Consider the following 22,395-nt stretch of genomic DNA (forward strand, 5'->3'; position numbering starts at 1 on the left):
ATTAAAATTCATTTATTTTAACAGTTTTATATTTATTAATTTATTTAATTTGAAAATTAGCCTCGCCTAGTTGACCAACTTAAATTTTTCAAATACGTTTAAAACCTTGAGCCTTTCTCTATATGTAAAATAATTCCTTGGAAATAATTCCTAATTTTGGAAATGTACAATTTTTTGCTGACCCTACGTTTTAGACATATCATAAAGGTTTTCTACGCGGAATATAAAGGCTATAAGTTATGTATGAGGCGTCACAAAATTTTAAAAGAAAAATTCCAGTTTTTTTGCCAATTGTTACTATTTTTGAAACAAAAATTAAATTTTCACTTTCTAGCTAGTCAAATATTATGTAAAAATAAAACTTTTACCTTCTGTAAAAGGTAAAAAGGAGTCCTATGGACAATGTTCATTATTGTCTGCTTTTCGATGGATCCCGTCTGGACTATGTATGATTCTTCCAATGTAAAGTAGTTTTTTTAATATACGAATGGAATTGAGAAATGCAAAATCAACAATATTATATAAACTATGTAAATATTTAGACTACATTTAAAGAAATGACGATTAAGTGTGGTAAACGGCAAACAGAATATGCTGTGTAAAGCCACGGATAAGTAAGTAAATATTTAGATCTCATTTTCATGTTTATCTGATCATGAAATAATTTATTTATGTAATCACAAAACTCTTTCTCTTTTTGTAGTGTCCTTTCGTTACTATCGAATGTTAACATTATTCTAACAAAGGAAGAGGATACAGAATGGGAAATAAAGAAATAAAAATACTCTGTTACGCAGACGACGCAATATTGATAGCCCTGAATGATAAAGATAGTCTGAAAAGGCTGGTCTACAGATTTAACATAAAAACAAAAGAATATAATATGACAATTTCATCTCAGAAAACTAAAACAATAGTATTCAACCAAGAACCAACCAGGTGTAAATTGGAATAAATGGAAATACCTGGGAATTACACTGCTTAGCTATGAAGACCTGGACAAAGAAGTGAGAGATCAAGTACAAAAAGCAAATAGACTGGCAGTATGCCTTAAAAACACTATATGGCGAAACAGACACATTCACTGAGATGAACTCAAGAATTTATAAAGCCAATGTAAGACCAATAATGACATATGCCTCAGAAACAAGACCCGACACAGCCACAACGCGAAGGCTACTGGAAACGGCAGAGATGAGAGTACTGAGAAGAATTACAGGAAATACTCTACGAGATCTAAAGAGAAGTGAAGACATAAAAAGAAAATGTAACGTACTTAAATGTAAATGTAAGTGTATAAATGAATGGACATAAAATCGTCCGTGTCGTCAAAATAGCAAGAGATCGGCAGAAGAAGTATCGGACGACCGCGCAAAATATGGAGTGACAACCTTCCATAGAAGCATTAATCCGCCACTGAACAAGCAGAATTGAGTATAAAGAGAAAGAAGATGAAGAAGAACAATTATTCTGGCAATTAGAATTTTATTTGTTGCTGCCCTGAATAGTTTCATGGTGGAAGTTGCAAACCACGTTCTCAAGTTCTTTAGCCAGGGTATGCTCCTTCTGTCGACATCTCTCCTACCCTAAATTTTTTTCTTATTTCTCATTACATGATCCAAATATTCAAATTTTCTACGTTTTACTTATGTTTGATATTTGATCCATCGATAAAATTTTTAGAATTTTTTTGTAAGCCCCCATCCCGAATACTTCCAGCCCCTTTATTGTTTCCTCAGTTGAAGTCCAAGAGTCTACTCCTTATAGTAGGATGGAGAATATTCAGCATTGCAGCATTCTAAGTTTTAACTTCAAATTAAAAATTGCGTGTCTTAAATAATTTGGACCTTTGGATGAAAGATGGCCTGGCATCAATTCTTGATTTTATTTCCTGGGAATGACCCCACTGTTCATGTAATACTGTATCGAGATATGTATATGTTGACACTCAATTATTTTCTCATGGCATGTCTAATTTAAATAATGTTTGTATGAAATCAAACCACAATGATTGATTGCAATGAAAATTAAATTTTACCTAACTAATGTTTGACGTCTTGATTTCGACTTCGGAACTCGTTTTTAATAAAGATTATTTTACAAATTCTGGGAAAATGTATAACCACCAAGTTATTGTTGATGTTTGTCTTGTAGCATTTGTAAATTTCTTGAAATTCCCTCGTATATGTATTAAATTGAAATCCCCTCATATATGCATTATAATAACGAATAATTTTTTCCATGTTTCTTAGTTCGTATCTTCGTTCGTTCGTATCGTATAAGTTAAAATACCCGAAATATATTTGAATTCATTCTTAGGTCGGCTCGAAGTAATATAAACCACTTTAGAGTTGTTTATTATTTAACAGATGTGTACTTCCTCGGTATTTCTTTTAATGTTTTATTCGAACTGCTTGATATTGCGTTTTCTAATAAACGATTTGCGTTTCAACCATCGTTTGTTTATTTCAACTTATGCGATCAATTTTTAAATATAATTTCGTCACTCTCAGTGGAGCCGCTGTCAGAGGCAGTGGTTTCGGTGTTGGTCCGAATTTTTATCTATTTTTCCTTATTGTTTTTTTTTATCGGAATTAGTGAAGTTTTTTAGTATGTAGCAGTTCAATATGTAGTTACAAAGGTTAGGTTTGAAGAGATCGTCGATCAAAGCGGACAGTTTGTTGTTATGAGATGATATAATTTGTTTAAAATAAGTGGAATTTTACTCTTATGTAATATGTCGAATTTAGAAAAGTAACCACTCGTTTCGATGTTCTAAAAGATTTGTGTTAACATCTGAAAAGTAAATAAGATGGTTCCAGTTTTCAAGATTTGCATAAATGCCCCCTTCAACCTCGTTTTGTTCCTGGAGCAGTTTTGTATTTGAAAGTGCCAGTTTCCAACTTCAGGAACTTAGAGTGTTTTTGTGAAATCCAGGTAACTTTTTTTGTGTCCAATTTAAAGTAAAGACAGACATTTTTTTAATAATTGCTTTCATTAAAATTTAAAAAGATTTGTAATAATTAATAAATTGTAAAATTTTAGGGTTTGACTTTAGCTGTCAATTTATTTGTTCAGTTTTTTTTTTAAATTTAATGTTAACATTTGTTTTGTTTGTTAAAAAAAAAAGGTTAAACTCTGAGCGGTAACATTTGTAAGTTTTTGTAGTATCTCCAACTCCTGGAATTTGTAAACACATGTAAGTTTTTTTTGTATTTTTGTATTTTGCGACTATTGTAACATTTTTGCACTGTCTACTTTGTAACTGTTTGTGATGACACAAAAATAAATGTTAAATTTTGTTTCTTAACATTTGTTTATTTTTTTTAAAATAACCTTTTTTGAGTTTCATTTGAAAAATATATGTTTTGCATTTCAGATAATTATTTCAATAGGTACAACTAGCTGTTGCAATGGTTATAATTAGGCACCTCGAAGTGGCGCCCTTTTTAAAATCACTAGAGGTGTTTCCTGTTTCTTTTTGTTTTATTTGTCCCAAGAGATTCATGACCTTTTGTTTCATATTTTTGTAGTTGCCCCAATCCAACCCCCTTGTCATGTACTTATCCACGACCCCAGCTCTCCTAACAAACCCTGAGTGCCGTTCGCACAAGTAAAGATTATTTTGCTTGCCTTATCTTCGCCTCCATAGTTTCTGTCCCCAATTTTCTACTCCAAATAGTAATACCCCCTGTGGTAGGCAAAATATTTTCGTTACAGTCTTACTTGGCATCGATCTTGTAGGAAACAGAATGCTTATGGTTGAAAACATCTGAAGGGGGTGTTTTTACCCGCGGAATATCAAATTCGGACTTTTTTGTGTGTTTTTTTTGTATTATAGTTTTGTATAGTGTGCATCATAGTTGTGATTGAGTAACCTAGATTGTGTAATGTAGATTTATAAGTTTCTGTATTGTGTGTTGCATATGTATTGTATATAAATTATAGCTGATATGTCCTCTTTTGGTGTCACCAGACTTTTCACCGATGTGAAAGGAGACATTGGAGAAACCAACTGGAATAATAAGGGGGCAAATTAAAGAGGGATTATTTAAATTGATGCATTGATTGATAATTCATCAATTTATTCATTAATTGAATAACACTTATTTTCAACTAGATAATGATGTCTATAAGCAAAATTTCGGATTAGTTATGGGCTCATCCTTATCTTCACTATTAGCAGATATATTAGCTTTCGAGCTTGCCTATGCTAATGATATCAATATTGTTGATAGAACGGAAAACGCTATACGAGAGGCATATGTAACATTAAAATAATCAGGTACAAAAATGGGTTTGACAATAAACACCAACAAAACGAAGTATATGAAAATAAGCACGCAACCACAAATCCTACGATCACTTGATATAGAAAACGACGTTATCGAAGCAGTGAACGAATTTGTCTACGGGATGTGTTTGAGAGCACTCCTTAACACTGAAAATAATACTACCGCAGAGATAAACCGCAGAATTTTTACGGCCAACAAGTGCTATTTTGGGCTCAATCTCCTTCTTAAATCCACAATTATATCGAGAAATACAAAAATTTATCTCTACAAAACAATAATATGCCCAGCCCTAACATATGGTTCAAAGACCTGGACTCAAAACCTGGAAACAAAAAAAAATGAAAACATGTTAGAATGTGGGAAAGAATAGGACTAAGGCGAATCTATGGAGCAGTAACTAACAATGGAGTATGAGGAAGACGATACAACTTCGAACTTTATAGAACCAGGAACCAGATATCGTAAAATATATTAAGATAGAACGTGTGAGGTGAATATAGCATGTAATGCAGATGGAACAGTATGACCCAGCTAGAAAAACACTCATTGATAGAATCATTAGTCAGAGAAGAAGAGGAAGGCGATAGATAGGGACGACTAGAGAAAAATTCTTGAGGAGACTGGGACCGACGCAGGGTTGTAAAACCAGAATGATGATGATGATTCTCTTTCTAGCACAATATTGTACACAAACAAAACAAAGAATCCACAGTATGGTGGAGATATGTAGATAATATATTCTCTATTTGGTCTGACAGATCAGCAGCATTAAATAAATTTCTGATGGACATCAAGAATGCAGAATAATCAATTAAACTTACCATAGAAAAAGAAAACATCCATTCATTTTTCTGGATGTGCTAATTACAAAACAAATTACCACTACAACCACGATATAAACAGCAAAAACAGAATTATCAAATTAAAAATAAAGAATTGCATAAAATTAAATAAAGAAAACAATAAAATACGACAAACAACCCAGAAACACTCTGAGTAGTAAACAAGTAAACAAGTAACAACATCAGAAAAACCAACACACTGAGATGTATCCTGTCGAAAACCAAATCCACCAACACAAGAAAAATCAAAAAACTGCATCTATAAAATACTCTGTGAATATGAATGAACAATTTCTACGTGGAAAAAACCACAAGACGCGCAAGAGTCAGGATAAAGAAGCAAGAAACATACGTCAAGAACAGACACCTCAACAAATTCAACATATGTACACATGCCTGGCATAGAGTACAATCGAAAGATGCATCAATAATATTGAGAGAAACAGACATAAAAAAGTCAAAGAAACAGCTCTAATCCTACTTAATGAAGAAAAATGTGTAGGAAACCCATCAGTAGAATGTAGCAGGCTTTAGTTGCCAATACTAAAACAAGAAGTTAACAATAAGAATATACCAACAATAGCAAAGTAGTATGAAGTCAGAGACATATAAGCCATACTTAAGAAACAATTTATATGCAACACACAATACACAAACATATAATCCACGTTACATAATTACGATACACATTACATAAAAGTATAATACATAAACACAGAAAACCGTCAGAATGTGATATTTCGATGGTAAAAACATGATTATCAGATTATTTAATCATAAGCATGCTGTTGCCTACAAGATTAAGGCCAAGATTAGGGCCAAGATTAAGGCCAAGTCAACCAACAATATTGAAAAACATAACCTACTAACAACAACAGCAACAGCAGAATTTTTAAAATAATCTTTTTTGTAAACCATTTCCGGAGTGGAAATGGAAACGTCAAACAGTAGTTAGTTAAAAATATAATTTTAATTACAATCAATTGTGACTTAATCCCATATAAAAACAATATTTAAATTATTTCCTTATTTATGAAATAAGCATGCGAATTCTGTTTTACCACGTTTTTATTCATTAATATTATTTTTTATTAATATACTCGTATTACTCACCAGCAACTAAATTAATATTAGCCACTCTTAAAAGTCCAATATCGTTTTCAATTGTTTTACTATTAAACTCAGGATGGGGAATAATTTCTTCTATCGCCACATTTTGAATAGGATCCATGATACATTTCTTTTTTCCATATATGTCGCTAATACAGTCTATGCTACTACTGGTATTATATTCTCCCACTCTTACATCCAACCTAAAAATCAAATATAAAATTATTCTTAAACTTTAAAGTTTGAAAGGGAAATTATCAGTGGTTGGCTGTATACCATAGTTAAAAAAGAAGCTTACAATGAGGTTAAAACTGCCTTTGTAAAATTTTTATTAAAATTTCATAATTATCCAAAATGGATTTTATAAATTTTCAGAACCTTTTTGATCCAAAAAGTTTATAGACATAATTATAACCACATTTTCATTTTAACAGACTAAATGTTACCCTTTTATTTTCATTTTTAAGTGGTTATACTTATTTGTAGGTTTTTCACTAATGATGATCTGATAGGATCGAAAACGTTCTAAAACAGAATGTAATTCAACGCCTTAATAAATGCTGTTATGAATACGAACTAAGGATGAATTTAAAAAAGTCTAAACGCATGATCGTGACTTAAACGGCAGATGCAAACATCCAATTGATTGTTAAAGATACTGTAATTGAGAGTGTGGATACCTTCAAATACTAATGAACATAGATAACATCAAATGCAGACAAAACCAAAGAAATTAAGATACGTATTAAAATAGCGCGTGCATCATTCGTTAAACTTAAAAAGTTTCTTTTTGTCGGGTTATAAGATAAGGTTAGGGCTACGCCTGAGAATGCTTCGGTGTTACATATTCACTCCTCTTCTGGGGGACAAAGAAGGAGCCCCCACGAGATCAATAGTGTCACATCAACTACAAAGTAAATACTATTGACGGCGTCCCCTGGAAACGACTACTAGTAGACGACTAATCGTTCCAACACCGGACCAAACCAAATCAGATGGCAAACATCAAGCAACAATGGTTCTTCTCAGAGCCAACACTGACAGTAGTGAGCATAAATATCGAGGGCATCACTACAGCCAAACAAGACATCTTATCAGAATTCTGCAAGAACACGAAATGTGAGGTATTGTGCATCCAGGAAACCTACAGAGACCTAACTGCAGCGAGATCGAAAGCCTCCGGTATGAAACTAATTGCGGAGATACCACACAATAAGCATGGGAGCGCGGTATTTGTGAGAACTCAAACCATAGTCTCATCTGTGGGAACAACAAATGTACGCGGTGTAGAGATAATAACCACTGAGATCGGAAAATCCACAATAACGGTATATAAGCCCCCAAACCAGCCTTTTATATTTTCACCTTCAACTGACTTCCAATTACAACCCAATCAGCTTGTACTAGGAGACTTTAACAGTCACAGTTTACTATGGTGCTATGCAGATTCGGACGCAAATGGAGACGCAGTAGAAGCATGGGCCGAAACGAGTGGCCTCACGTTAATTCATGATCCTAAACTTTCACCATCTTTTCAGAGTAAAGTTTGGAAAAGGGGATATAACCCGGATATCAGTTTTTCAAGTAACAACCTCAAAGATCGATGTACCAAAGTAGTATATGGTCCCATACAAAAAACTCAGCATAGACCAATTGGTATAAATATCTTTCCAATTGTCAGACCACAAGCTATTCCATTCAGAAGAAGATTTATCCTCAAAATAAGGCAAACTGGCAAAAGTATGCAGACTTGCTAGATTCTGAGGTGCTACGTCTGAACCAAAAGTAAAGAAATATTAAAAATTTGTAGAGGTACTCAAAAATGTGTCTAGAAAATCTATCCCCAGGGGATGTAAACAACAATATGATCCCGGGATGTCCAGCGAGTCCAAAGAACTAATGAGAACATACGAAACCTTCTATTCCACTGACCCGTTTAGCCAAGAAATGGTTGACTGAGGAGCAGTACTACTCCAACAGCTAAGTCAAGCCAGACAGGAAAAGTGGATTGAGACTCTTGAAAAAATGGACATGACACATAGTAGCAAAATAGCATGGAACATTTTAAAAAAACTTGGTGGTAATCTAAAAGAACATAAACCACATTGCAAGGTGGCAGCAAACCAAGTCGCTGCTCAACTCCTTATAAATGGGAGAACTACTAACCGATATAAGGGCCCAAGCACTAGAAGAAGATTGGATTCGGAGACAAACCACCTAGGTACTCCTTGTACACTAAAAGAAATCCAGCACAGTATGAACAGGTTAAAAAACGGGAAAGCTGCAGGTGTGGATGATATATGCAGTGAACAAATAAAGCATCTAGCCCAAGGAGCAAAAAACTGGATCTTGCAATTTTATAACACGTGCCGCAAAACCTGAGAAATTTTAAAATAATGGAGGAAGTCTAAAGTAATAGCCTTGTTAAAACCAGGAAAGGACCCAGAAAACCCCAGTAGCTACAGACCTATCTCGCTGTTGTGTCACTTTTTCAAAATATATGAGAGACTCATACTCGCCCGAATAGAAAAAAATGTCGACAAGCACCTCATCCCACAACAAGGAGGATTCAGACCCGGTAAATCTTACACCAGTCAAGTTCTCGCACTACTACTACTACTACTTGTCGGTTTATAACGTTCTCCGCCGTTTTCCGACTTCCAATCGCCACTTAGACCGGTTCTTCCATAGATCTTCTTCTATGGCCCTCTCTCTCAGTTCTTTATTTATTCCTTCGCTCCAACTTTTTCTCGGTCTACCTCGTTTTCTCTTTCCTTCTGGTTGCCACTTTAGTATTTCTTTTGGCATTCGTTGTTCGTCCATTCTTTGTAAGTGTCCGAACTAGATAAGTTGTTTTGTTGTTAGGTCATCTGTGATTGTTCGTTTGATTCCCATTATTTCTCTAATGCGTTCGTTGGTAATCCTTTCTCTTCTAGATCTTCCTGCGGCTCTTCTCCAAAAATCCATTTCCGTCGCTTTCAGCGTTGACAGTGTTCTTTCTTTCAGTGGCCATACCTCACAGCTGTATAAAGTGATACTTTTTACTATAGTCTCTCTTTTTATTTTCTTTGCTGATGGATTGGTCCCATAAAATGGTGTTTAACATTGTGATGGCTTTTCTCCCTGACGTATTTCTCTCTCTTATGGCTTTGTCTAATGTTCCATCTTGTAAAATAGTGATACCTAGGTATTTGTAGTCACAGCAGTGCTTTATCGTAGTGTTATCGTCTAATATGAGATCTTTTTGTTCTGCTCCAATGCACAGGTATTCGGTTTTCTTTTTATTTACTTCTAGACCCCATATATCATACTCTTCAATTAATTTTCGTGCCATATAGTTTAAATCGTCATAATCTTGAGCCATTATTACTTGATCGTCTGCAAAGTTAAGCGTATATACCATAGTATTGGTGAGCGGTATCCCCATTGTCCTGCATTTTTGTTTCCATCTTTTTAAAGCACTTTCGAGGTATATTTTAAATAAAGTGGGAGACAAGCAACATCCTTGCTTTAATCCTTTTGATGTTATAAATCCTGTTGTTATTTGTGTCCCCGCTTTTATCTTTATTATTGGTTGGTTGTATAGCACTTTGACGGCTTTTATTAATTCTATATTAATATTCGTGCTTTCCATTGATTGCCTCAGCTTCTTCAGTGGAACGCTGTCGTAGGCTTTCCGTAGGTCGACGAACAACATATGAATCTCTTGATTCCTTGCCATCTTTTTTTCTATTATCTGGGTTAAGGAGAAAATGTGGTCAATAGTGGATCGACCCGTACGAAATCCTGCTTGTTCTTCTGCTTCATAATACAAGTATTCTCTCTCGATTCGGTTCTTTAACACCTTTCCATATATTCGACTCATAGATCCGGTTACAGCTATTCCTCGGTAATTTTCACAATTATTTTTATCACCCTTTTTATGTATAGTGCTAAGGTGTGATATCTTCCATTCCGTAGGGATTTCGCTTGTGTTTATGCATTCTTGAAAAAGTTGTCGAAGACATTCGTACAATTTGTTCGTTCCGTACTTAAACAATTCTCCGGGTATATCTCCTGGTCCGGGTGCTTTGTTCCTCTTCAGCTGTTTACATACATTTTTAATTTCCTCTGTTGTTAATCTTATTGGCGAGCCAACTATTGAAATTCTATCTTGGTTTTGATTTCTACGTTCCTGAAATTCGACTCTATTCTCTACCAAAAGTCCTTTGAAATACTCTTCCCAGTCTTCAGGTTTTATGCTCTGTATTACTTCTTTATTCTTTTCTTTTCTCAATTTTTTTATCAGTTTCCAGCTTTCTGTGCTTCTGGTTCCTCCTAGATAAGTATTTATTCGTTGGCAGTTTCTTTCCCAAGACTCGTTCTTCTTCTTAGAGATTTTCCTTCGTACTTCTGCTTGTTTTTCCTTATATTTTATTTTGTCTTGTAATGATTTAGAACTTAAATATTGTTGGTATAGTTGTCTTTTACATTTTATTTCTTCCTCTATTTCGTTATCCCACCAGTATGGTTTGTTTACCTTGGGTTTTATGTAGTATCCCATTGCTTCAAATGCTGCTTCGTGTAAACAGTTTTTTATATATTTATATAGCTGGTCGATATTCTTGGGGGCGGGAATTTGTAGCTTCTTATCCAATCTATTTTTAAATAAGTCTTGGGTACTTTCTTCATCTAGGCTTCTGATGTTGTATCTTCGTTCCTGTATCTTTTCTGTTGTGTTTATGTCTATGCGTGTTTCTCTCTGTGGTCTTCGGATTGGGAAGTGTATTTTTGAACGTAATAAATAGTGATCGCTACCGCATGTTGAGCTTCTCTGAACTCTTACATCTTGTACTCTTAGTCGTGTTTTTTGTTTTGTTACAATATAATCGATTATTGATTTTATGTTTCGTATTTTACGTTATTTATTGCGTATACGCCCATAATTGTTAGTTTATATCCGTGAAGACACATATTTACTTTAATCAATCTTTCACTTATGGCTTCCCAGGTTGTTATGAACTTTCTTAGTCTTCTGTGAATCATTAAAGAAATTCCCTGTTGAGCTCTACATTCTTTTGGCACTCCACTATAGAAATGGTCATATTTTCCTAGATTTTCAGAGCTGGTTCCCTTCTTTTTTGTTTCAGTAATGACTGCTATGTCTATTTTTAGTTCTGTTAATTCATGTAAGACTTCATTGAGTTTTTTTGATATACCTTGAACGTTCCATGTACCAAAAAATCGTGTCCTTTTTCGAAGCTTATGTCGTCTTTGTTGTGCCGTCCTATTCCGAGGCGTGTGATTGGGTTTTTTAACATTTTTTATGTTTTTTACAAGTACTGGGGAGTTAGCCCAATGCCTTAACCCCCAACCTAGAGGACCAGGGGTTTGGGTTCAGAGTCTCCCTCTCCTAGACGAATTGCGGGATCTACCGCTAACGGGTTTCGTCCACCCTTTTTAATTTTATACGAACCCTAAAATCGGGGGTCGCCACTTCCGCCATACACACCGTACTGAAGATGTTCTTCTCCACCGTGGATACCGTTGTGGTCTTCATCCGTGACCCTGGATAAGGGACCCTAATCAGGTACTAGTTTCCCGGGTCAGGAAACTCCTGGAATCTGCGGAGGGCAGGGATTGATTCATTTTCCCTGGTAGGACTGTCCAAAGGAGTTCCTACCCGCTACCCCTAACAGAACACGTTAGTGCGTTCTCGCACTAACAGAACACAATAAAGAGGGCTTTGAAGAAAAACTTATAACAGAAGCCGCTTTCGTAGATTTGACAGCATCTTTTTTCGTTGTGCTGGAGGGTAACGTAAGTAGGTGCAGAGATAAAAAAATGGCCTCCCACAGGGAAGTGTTTTAGCACCAATGCCAATATATACACAAACGACCAACCTACGCCGACCGAAACCAAGCACTTCCTCTATGCTGACGATCTTGCAATATGTGCTCAAGAAATTAGTTTTAAAGAAGTGGAGGAGAAACTCGAAACTGACTTAAAAACAATGACAGCGTACTACCTGCAGAATTCCCTGAGACCCAATCCCTCTAAAACCCAAGTCTGCGCTTTCCACCTTCGCCCAAAGGAAGCCAAGCGAAAACTCCAAATTGCGTGGAATGGTAATACATTAGAACACACAAACCAACCTATATATCTTGGAGTAACTCTAGACCGGTCCGTCACCTACAGACAATATTGCATAAAAACGAGAGGGAAAGTAACAAATAGGAACAGCATACTCAGAAAGCTAACGGAAAGTAAATGGAGCGCACGTCCTGGCGTTTTAAGAACAACGGCACAGGCACTGTGTTTCTCAACTACTCAATATGCATGCCCCGTTTGGGGCAGATCTGCCCACACAAAACAAGTTGATACTGCGCTAAATGAGACATGCAGGATAGTAACGGCGTACATGAAACCAACGCCACTCTTAAATCTATATAAAGCAGCGGGTTTTGCAGATCCCTCAACACGCAGAGGCGTTGCAGAGCACATAGAGAAAATTAAAAAGATCGCGGACGAGCGGCATGCCTTATACAAAGCTCGAACACCACAAAAGCGACTAAAATCTAGGAAAGCCTTCCTTGGACAATACAGGATGAACCGCCTAAGTTTTTTCCTCTTCCCCAGGTTCAATGGACCGGCCAGTCCCTAGACTTTAAAACGTGAAACACTATGAATAGGATAAGAACGGGGGTCGCTCCAGTAAAATAAAACATGGCAAAATGGAGAAATATCGACCAAGATGATGTGAACTGTGACTGTGGAGAAACACAGAATATGGAACATCTTCTTAAATGCAGAAACTGTCCTCATCAATGTACCCTCGAAGATTTGTGGCTCACCAACAAAGATGGAACCGACGTAGCCCGATACTGGTCCGAAATTTTATGAATCACATGTCTGGACACGATAAGGTAAAGTAAGTACTACTCTTCTTCGTGGCTTAGACGCATGTACATTTAAACAAGTGCGTCTGAAAAATTTGGCTGCCTTTAAATTTTGGTGTAAGAATTTTATGAATATCAAACGTAGTTAAGTACTAGAAGAATAGGAAATAATATTGACTATCAAAGGAAGAAAACTTGAGTACTTAGGACATGTAAGGAGAGGACAAAGATCTCATTATTGAAACTTATTATGCAAGGCAAAATTCGAGGAAAGCAAAATGTGAAAAGACGAAGAATATCGTGGCTTAAGAACTTGAGCAAATGGTTTGAAAGCAGTAATACAGAACTATTTAAAGCGGCAGTCAACAGGATCCGCATATTCATGATGATTTTCAACCTTCGATAGAAGACGGAACTTAAAGAAGAAGAAAAAAGTGTAATTCGCTATTGAAATTTTTTGCTCATATGTCATTAAAATTCGACAATCTTGAAAACTACAATGTAAGTATAAACAAAGTTAAAAATTGGGAGACGACCCTGACAGTGGCATGATTATACCACGTTTTAAACCGCTCTCTTATTTTTCAATTTTTAAATATAAAATACGGAACAAAAATTTGATATCCTTAAATACTATCAACAAACAATAGTGCAGTGTTGATGCCAATCAACTCAACCCGACGTGAGTAACAAAAAATCTTTATATAAGATATTACAATAGTAAATGTAACCTATACAATTCGAATCAAGTTCAACCTACTGGTTTTATCAACTGTTTTTTTGGAACCGTTCGGAACTAATCCACATCGGTTCTTTGGCCGGTGACAGGACCGGACCTGCGGCAACGCGGGAAACAAAATAAAAATGACTTCAATTAACAACATGACTACTTCTACTTCAAATACACCAAAAAATACTTGTATAATAATGTGTAATAATGTAGTAAATATGTTCAAACCCCCAACAGAGGACCAAGCAGTAGTACTCTCCAGTATCGAAGGTATCAAAATCCACAATTACATCGTAGCAATTGGATTACTGGTTGGTCCACGTAACGTCTTGTTTGCATCTAGAATTCCAAACAACAGAATATATATCTACCTCTCTACCAAAAACATAGTTAATATGCTTCTTCATTCCTACAAATATATTAATATAAATCAGTCAGAAATAGAGATAAGAAGATTAATCACACCAGCACAATGACTTGTAATTTCTAACGCATGTCCTTCAATTCCAAACAATATCATTGAAGCAGAATTACAAAACTTAGGCATCACTGCAGTTTCCAAGATAATTTTACTAAAAGTGGGTATGATAGAAACCGAATATAGCCACGTCCTAAGCTTCAGACTGCAAGTATTTATTTCGTCCCTGGATAATACCTCCATTCCTGACTCCTTCTAAACTCCTCCTGACTAAACTGCTCTAAGTGCAAGACTATTGGACATAACGATACAGATTGTCCCATCATAACAACTGCTAACTCCTCAAACTTACCCTCAGAAACCTCTCCAAATACGACACCTAACACAGATGATAGAGATCCTGAAACACAAAAAACATGGAAACGAACGCCAGCATAACTGAAACTATAAAAACGCAAGTCAACCCTCCTTACCAAAAGAAACAATATCATCAAATCTAAATAATATTAATAATCCTGCTGAAACTGTAACTCTGCAGTCTTTAGTTAATATTAATAAACAACTTACTCAAGTATCTACTCAAGTTACAAGACAAATCTCATCCTCACCTGACATCGACCAAAATAACCCAGAAACGGACTCACAAATCTTTACTAATCCTATCACACATAAACTAAAAAAACCTAAAAAACAAACTAAAACCTCTAATGACGACATTATTTGTTCTCTAGAATTGATAAAAGACAAAATTGAAAACCGATCACCCCCATTCATTTTAATGAAATATGCGACTGTCTAGTTAATACTCTTCATGCTAAATATCCTGAAACTATCTCAAAGAACTACTCAAATGAACCTTCCGAATTAACCGATATCCTTAACTTTATTCATTGTTACTCTCACAACTGTAAATTAAAAAACAACATTACCAGATTAAAGAAAAAACTTAACCCCACTCACACATCTTCAACGGAAGAAACCGAAAAATCCGATGAATAAATCATTAATCCTTCAATGGAACCCAAATGGGTATTTCGCTCACCTCGAATCACTTAAACTATTAATTCAAAAATATTCTCCACTAATACTGAGTATACAAGAAACTCAGTTCAAAGAGAATTCTATAATAAACCTAAAAAATTATACTTTCTTTCTAAAAAGTAGGAGTACAGACCACGCCAGTGGAGGCGTGGCTATCTTTGTCAGAAATGATATTGAAGCTAAGCCTATTAATCTAAATACCAATCTCGAAGCTGTTGCAGTTCAGGTCATATACAAAATGAAAATAAACGTTTGTAATATATATATATATATATATATATATATATATATATATATATATATATATATACATATATATATATATACATATATAATTACAATGGAGACCTTTTTCAACAGTATATCGATGAAAAACTATGCAACTTCACATTATCTAGAAATATTGATAAAAACATATGTACATTAATAATATAATTATATCTGCAGCGCATAAAGCTATCGGTAAAACAAAAACTTGTAATAGGACACCGGTACCCTGGTGGAATGATCAAATTGCCAAATCATTATCTGCAAGCAAACACGCACTGAATATTCTTAAGAAACACAAAACAAATGCTAATCTCCTGGAATTTAAAAAGCTTGGGGCAAAAACTCGATATTTAAATAAAAAAAGCAAAAGAGAGTCTTGGCATAATTATGTTGCCTCAATAAACACCTCAACTCCTATCTGGAAAAAGATCCGAAACCTTAAAGGATCAAACAGCTACATCAATATTAATACTCTTTCTTACAATAATAATCTTTTAACTGACAAAAAAGACATATCTAACGTATTAGCCGATATGTATCAACTAAATTCTAGTGATAGCAACCTAAACTCAAACTTCATAAAATACAAAAATTATGAAGAATCCTTTAAAATTTCAAACCATGACAGCAAATCGTCCCAAATGAAAACATAACTTAACAAGAATTTGATTATTCTCTAAACTGACTTAAAAATACCACTTCCGGCCCAGATGATATTCCACCTATTTTCTTAAAAAATATTCCAGAATCAGCTAAACTTATCCTCCTAGAACTATTTAACTCAATATTTTTCAATAATATATTTCCCAAGATATATGGTGCCATGCAATTATCATCCCAATTCTTAAACCCAAAAAACCTAAAGACGATCCCTTGTCATATCGTCCAATCTCCTTGACATGTAGTATGTAAAATATTATAAATAACAGACTAGTATGGCATCTAGAAAACTCAGTGTTATTGTCCTCCTATCAAAGTGGGTTTCGTAAAGGCAGATCCACTACCGACAGCTTAGTATCGCTTGAGTCTGAAATCCATGAAGCATTTCTACACAATCAAAAATTACTAGCTGTATTTATCGATATCAATAAAGCTTTTGACACTGCATGAAAATATAATATCTTAAAAACACTACAGAAATTTGAAATTAAAGGTCACATACTAGCTTTTATATAAAATTTCTTAACTCATAGACACATTGAAGTAAGAGCTAACGGTTATAACTCTAGTCCACGCTCTCTTGAAAATTTTTTCTGATTGCAATAAATAACATCTTGGACGAAATGAGATTACCGATTAAAGCCAATTTATACGCAGACGACTTGATTATCTACCACAAAAGCAGAAGTGTAGAATGTGCAACTAAATTATAACAGAAGTTTTTACACACGCTGGAAAAATGGTCACTTAAAACTGGTTTTAACTTTTCTCCTGAAAAAACACAGTACATAACATTCTGCAAACGGAAAAATATAAAGAACGTTAATCTAACTTTAAATGGATATATTCTAAAAAAGAAACAAACGAAATAAATTGCCTGGGGTTAACTCTAGATTGCACACTAAACTGGAAAAGCCATATACATACCTTGCAAAAGCAATGTCTACCTAGAGTTAATCTCCTGAAAATTCTCTCAAACCGTACATGGGGAGCAGATACAAGAACCCTATTAAACTTATACTAATCACTTATACGTAGCAAATTAGACTACGGCTCATTATATTATGGTGCTGCCAGAAAAACTACATTAAAAAAACTAAACTTAATTCAATCAACGTCACTTATAATTGCTCTGTGCGCATTTAGAACTAGCCCAACCAATAGCCTTCAACACTTACACTTACAAAGGCAACAATTTTCACTAAATTATGCAACTCTTGTGTCATCAAATCATCAAAATTACATGCATTCAAATATCTATATATATATATACAGGGTGAGTCATGAGGAACTTTACATACTTCTACCATATGTAGAGTCCCTCAGGGAGCATATCATGTGGCCACAAAAATGTCAACTCCTCTTCTTTATTAATTAACAAGGTGATTTGTGTAATTGACCATTTATTTCATTTTACTGTAGTGTTTATACGGCTCATTTGATTTTTTTAATTTTTGCATAATACAGTACACTACTATCAAGCATTCGACTGGTATTAGCTAAAGTAAAAAATTCCACGAGTGGCTTTGGAAAAATTAATTTAGGGATTCGTATTAAATATTACACCCTGTATAAAGTTTTTTTAAAATGCAATAAGTGATTTTCAAACTACATAAATAGCCAATGAAAACGACATATGCGACAATATTGTCGCACTTTTATTAAATTTTTAGTGAACGATCAAATCTTACCAAAAATAGAACAACCATAATGAAGTATCAAATTATAAGGTATTAATTTAAACAAATGTTATAAATTTCAAACATTTTAATTAAAATGAGCTCCTACAACATAATCTAATACGTAGAAAATTAACATCTTTACTGTCACTTTGTATTATCTCTACGATAGAATCAATTGTTTTTCAATTTTATATTTTTACTCATAGATCGTATTGGGGCATTATTTTCGATAAATAATAAATTAAATTGATTAAAAAGTCAAACCTCTTGTATGTGTTAATTTTTGTTGATTGTAAATGATTAAAATTTTATGTCAAATATTAATACATTGCATCAACTGTACTAAATAAAAATAAATCTAAAAAAGTTTAAAATGTAGGTTGGCGTTGACCGTTTGACGTTTCTTGATATTTTATACCCATTGTCATTATTGTCATTATCAATTGTTATTTATGTGTACAAGAATACATATTTCTTCTGTCATATCTACGTTAAGTACATTGTGTTAGTTTTGGTAGAGCTTTTGTTACTTTCGTTCAAAATGCCACATCAGTTTTCGACCACAGAATATGCAGACATAATATTTGTTTATGGATTTATGGTTTATGGACGCCGTTACTATGAACCCTACAATAAGCACTAGACAAATAAGTCGAGAACTTAATGTTACTCAATCAAAAGTAAGTAGAGTCTTACAAAAAAATAATCTATACCCATATCACATTCAAATGGTTCAGCGACTACATGCTGGAGATGAGATCGATAGGTTGGAATTTTGTAGATGGATTAACAATAATCGACCAACGCTATACAGGACACTATTTACAGATGAAGCCCAATTTACCAGAGACGGGATAAATAATTCACGAAATTCACATGTGTGGGCAGAAGAAAAGCCCCATGCTATTCGAGAACGTCGTTCTCAGTTAAGGTTTTCGGTTAACGTGTGGATTGGTGTCATAAATAACCAATTAGTAGATCCTCACTTTTTTGATGGTTCTTTAACAGGGCAGGTCTATTTAAAATTTCTACAAAATATTTTGCCGAATTTGCTTGCCAACGCGAACGTTGCTATCCGAGGGATGTATTTTCAGCATGATGGGGCGCCCCCACACTTTTTACTGGCAGTGAGACATCTCAATAATGTTTATGTCAACAGGTGGATGGGACGTGCAGGTCCTATTTCGTGGCCTTCAAGATCCCCTGATTTCAATCCCGTTGATTACCATATTTAGGGACGATTGAAGCAACTAGTTTACGCAGTGAATATTAATAACCGACAACAATTAATTGATAGAATTATACATTGTTGTAATACTATTAGAAACGATCCCCAGAGTATCCGTAATTCAATACGTCAATTAACAATTCGGCAACAAAAATGTGTACAGGCTGCAGGGTTCCATTTCGAAAATCTATTTTGAATTATTTTTATTTTGTTACCATTATTGTATCTTTTCCAGTTCTAATTTGTGGGTTTATCATAACTATGTACATATTTTTAGTTTTTTTTTTAAATTGTTCTTCGTTATTGTTAGTATTTACTGTTTTTTGTTGTGCAGTGACTCAGTTTATCATTTCAAATAAAATGTTTGAAATTTATAACATTTGTTTAAATTAATTACCTTATAATTTGATACTTCATTATGGTTGTTCTATTTTTGGTAAGATTTGATCGTTCACTAAAAATTTAATAAAAGTGCGACAACATTGTCGCATATGTCGTTTTCATTGGCTATTTATGTAGTTTGAAAATCACTTATTACATTTTAAAAAAATATATACAGGGTGTAATATTTAATACGAATCCCTAAATTAATTTTTCCAAAACCAGTCCTGGAATTTTTTAGTTTAGCTAATACCAGTCGAATGCTTGATAGTAGTGTACTGTATCATGCAAAAATTAAAAAAAATCAAATGAGCCGTATAAACACTACAGTAAAATGAAATAAATGGTCAATTACACAAATCACCCTGTTAATTAATAAAGAAGAGGAGTTGACATTTTTTAGTGGCCACATGATATGCTCCCTGAGGGACTCTACATATGGTAGAAGTATGTAAAGTTCCTCATGACTCACCCTGTATATATATATATATATATATATATATATATATATATATAGTGTGGATATTAAGTCTTATCCCCCACCTAGTGAACTCCGTTATTGAAGACGAAGATGAAAAACGACGCTCGGACCCGTCAATTTTTATTTTAATCGAGGTATTTTATAACATAAAAAAAATTGTCACTCCTTTCATCCCCTTCACTTGACAGTTACCCCCTCAGATTTTTTAAATAGCAATGGGGGTCGTGCGATAGTTCGTTGGAAAGAGTTTGAAAAGAAGAATTAAAAAATGTATAAGTTTGAAATTTTGTATGGCATAATAGTTTTATTTAAAATAAAATATACAAAAAATAATGTATTAAATTACATCTTTAAAATTAAAGGAAATGGCAAATTATCCTAGTGAAAACTTAAATTACTGCAGGAGATGCTCGAAATGTTCTCCATTTACTTCCTCACAGAAGTAGATTCTTTGTTTAGTTGCCCGCCTAGCCCTTTGTAGGGTCTGCTTATCAATCCTGTTACATTCTTCGATTATTCTTTGACGGAGTTCATCAAGTTTCGTCAACTGTCTCCCATACAGTTTGGATTTAAGGAAACCCCATAGGTAAAATCTAGAGGAGTAAGATCTGGTGATCTTGGTGGCCATTCAATGAATCCTCGATCTCCAATCTATCTTCTCGGATACAAATTATTTAAAAAATTTCGAATGCGAGCATCGTAATGAGGCGGAGCTCCATCTTGCTGGAAACAAGATCTTGGGTGAATTCGCCTGGATTGTTTCCATGCACATCATTAATTGCAAAAATTATTTGTGTTTCCAATAGATTAAGATAGCTTTCTCCCGTTAAATTCGTTCAATAAAAAAAGGGCCTATAATGTGATCCCCTAGTATACCTGCCCAAACATTTAATTTATTCGGAAATTGAGTATGACTCTGTCGAAACAATCGAGGGTTTTCGTCAGACCAATATCTTACTTTTTGTCGATATATGTTACGTCGATGTTAATATGTCTTAAATAATTTGGATCTTGAGAAATATTACTATCCATAGTTTCACAATATTGCAGTTGTCGATCTGGATCATCCTGTGTCAATTCGTGCACCATTTTCATCTTATAGGCACGAAATTTTTGCTGTTTTAAAATGTTTAAGACAGTCCTGTGACTTACTTCGCATTCGCAAGCAACATTTCTAGTTGAACTGGATAGATTTACTACAGATTGAGACAAAATATCTTCTTGCTTTTCCTCAGAAGTCTCTTTTCTACCATCCCGTTTCTTGTTTTCGACAAAACCAGTTTCACAAAATTTGGTGACAAGTAGTCTATAGTAATGTCGATCAATTGGACGATTCGGAAAACGTTCATTAAATATTCTCACAGCTTCATGGTAGTGACGGCCTGCTTCTTTAATTATCAAAATTGCTTTACATTTGTCTAATAATCTACGAGGTGGTGCCATTTAGATTGTTTTGACTTTTGAATACTAAAAATTTAGAGGTTACCACTAAAGCCTACTAAATCTCAAGTTCTTGTCAATATTCTTTACAATCAACAGTGCTAATTGCTTGGTTTTTATGACAGTTGTCAAAAACTAGACGCGCCAACTAGATTATTTAAAAAAGTGTTCTAACCACGATATGTTTTAACGACACAAAAATATTTATTCTGCAAAAAAATAATTCGTTATAAACGTTTAAGAATAAAAATTAAATAAATTTTGTTATACTGAATGTCCCATATTAAAGCAAAACCAGTGTACCTACTTTTGTATTGTTGTATCGCAAAGTGTATCTCCAAACAATAAATCGTTATTAACAAACAGATCCTTAAAGTTAAAGTAAAGTGTGATAGATTTTAGACTTCTTCTTTTCAAACCCTTTCCAAGGAACTATCATACGACCCCCATTGCCATTTAAAAAATCTGAGGCTGTAGCTGTCAAGTGAAGGGGATGAAAGGGGTGACAATTTTTTTTATGTTATAAAATACGTCTATTAAAACAAAAATAAACGGGTCCTAGCGTTTTTCATCTTTGTCTTAAATAACGGAGTTTACTAGGGGGGGGGGGTAATATTTAATATCCACACTGTATATTATACTCTTATTAAATTAAGAGTAAAAATATTATCATATATATGTAAATAAACTTCTTTCGAGAACTAAATCAAATAATTTTTCTGTTTTCGATGTAGCAAAGTTCTGACTCTGACGTTCTCTGTCTTTCTGTGAATAGAACGCCAGACTGCAAGAGTTCTCACTGACCGCCGAGTTCTGATCGCTGCCAGTGTGACAACTCTGAACGCAGAACTTAGAACGCCTGACCACTATCTGTGTGCGTGTGGGCGAATGTGTATAAATATAATCAAATATTGTCAATATTGAGGATTAAGTTTAAAA

General features: G+C 34.3%; 1 protein-coding gene across 1 annotated transcript in view; it reads right to left on the reverse strand.

Annotated features, from left to right (window-relative positions):
* The window catches only part of LOC140443431 (serine protease grass-like), a 108,879-nt gene that overhangs the window by 15,129 nt on the left and 71,355 nt on the right, over nt 1–22,395 (reverse strand). The window contains exon 5 of the mRNA XM_072534685.1: nt 6,251–6,450. Within this exon, the coding sequence (XP_072390786.1) occupies nt 6,251–6,450 (200 nt within the window). The remainder of the gene's footprint in view (nt 1–6,250; nt 6,451–22,395) is intronic.

This window comes from Diabrotica undecimpunctata, chromosome 6 (assembly GCF_040954645.1).
Source record: "Diabrotica undecimpunctata isolate CICGRU chromosome 6, icDiaUnde3, whole genome shotgun sequence".
Taxonomy (NCBI): domain Eukaryota; kingdom Metazoa; phylum Arthropoda; class Insecta; order Coleoptera; family Chrysomelidae; genus Diabrotica; species Diabrotica undecimpunctata.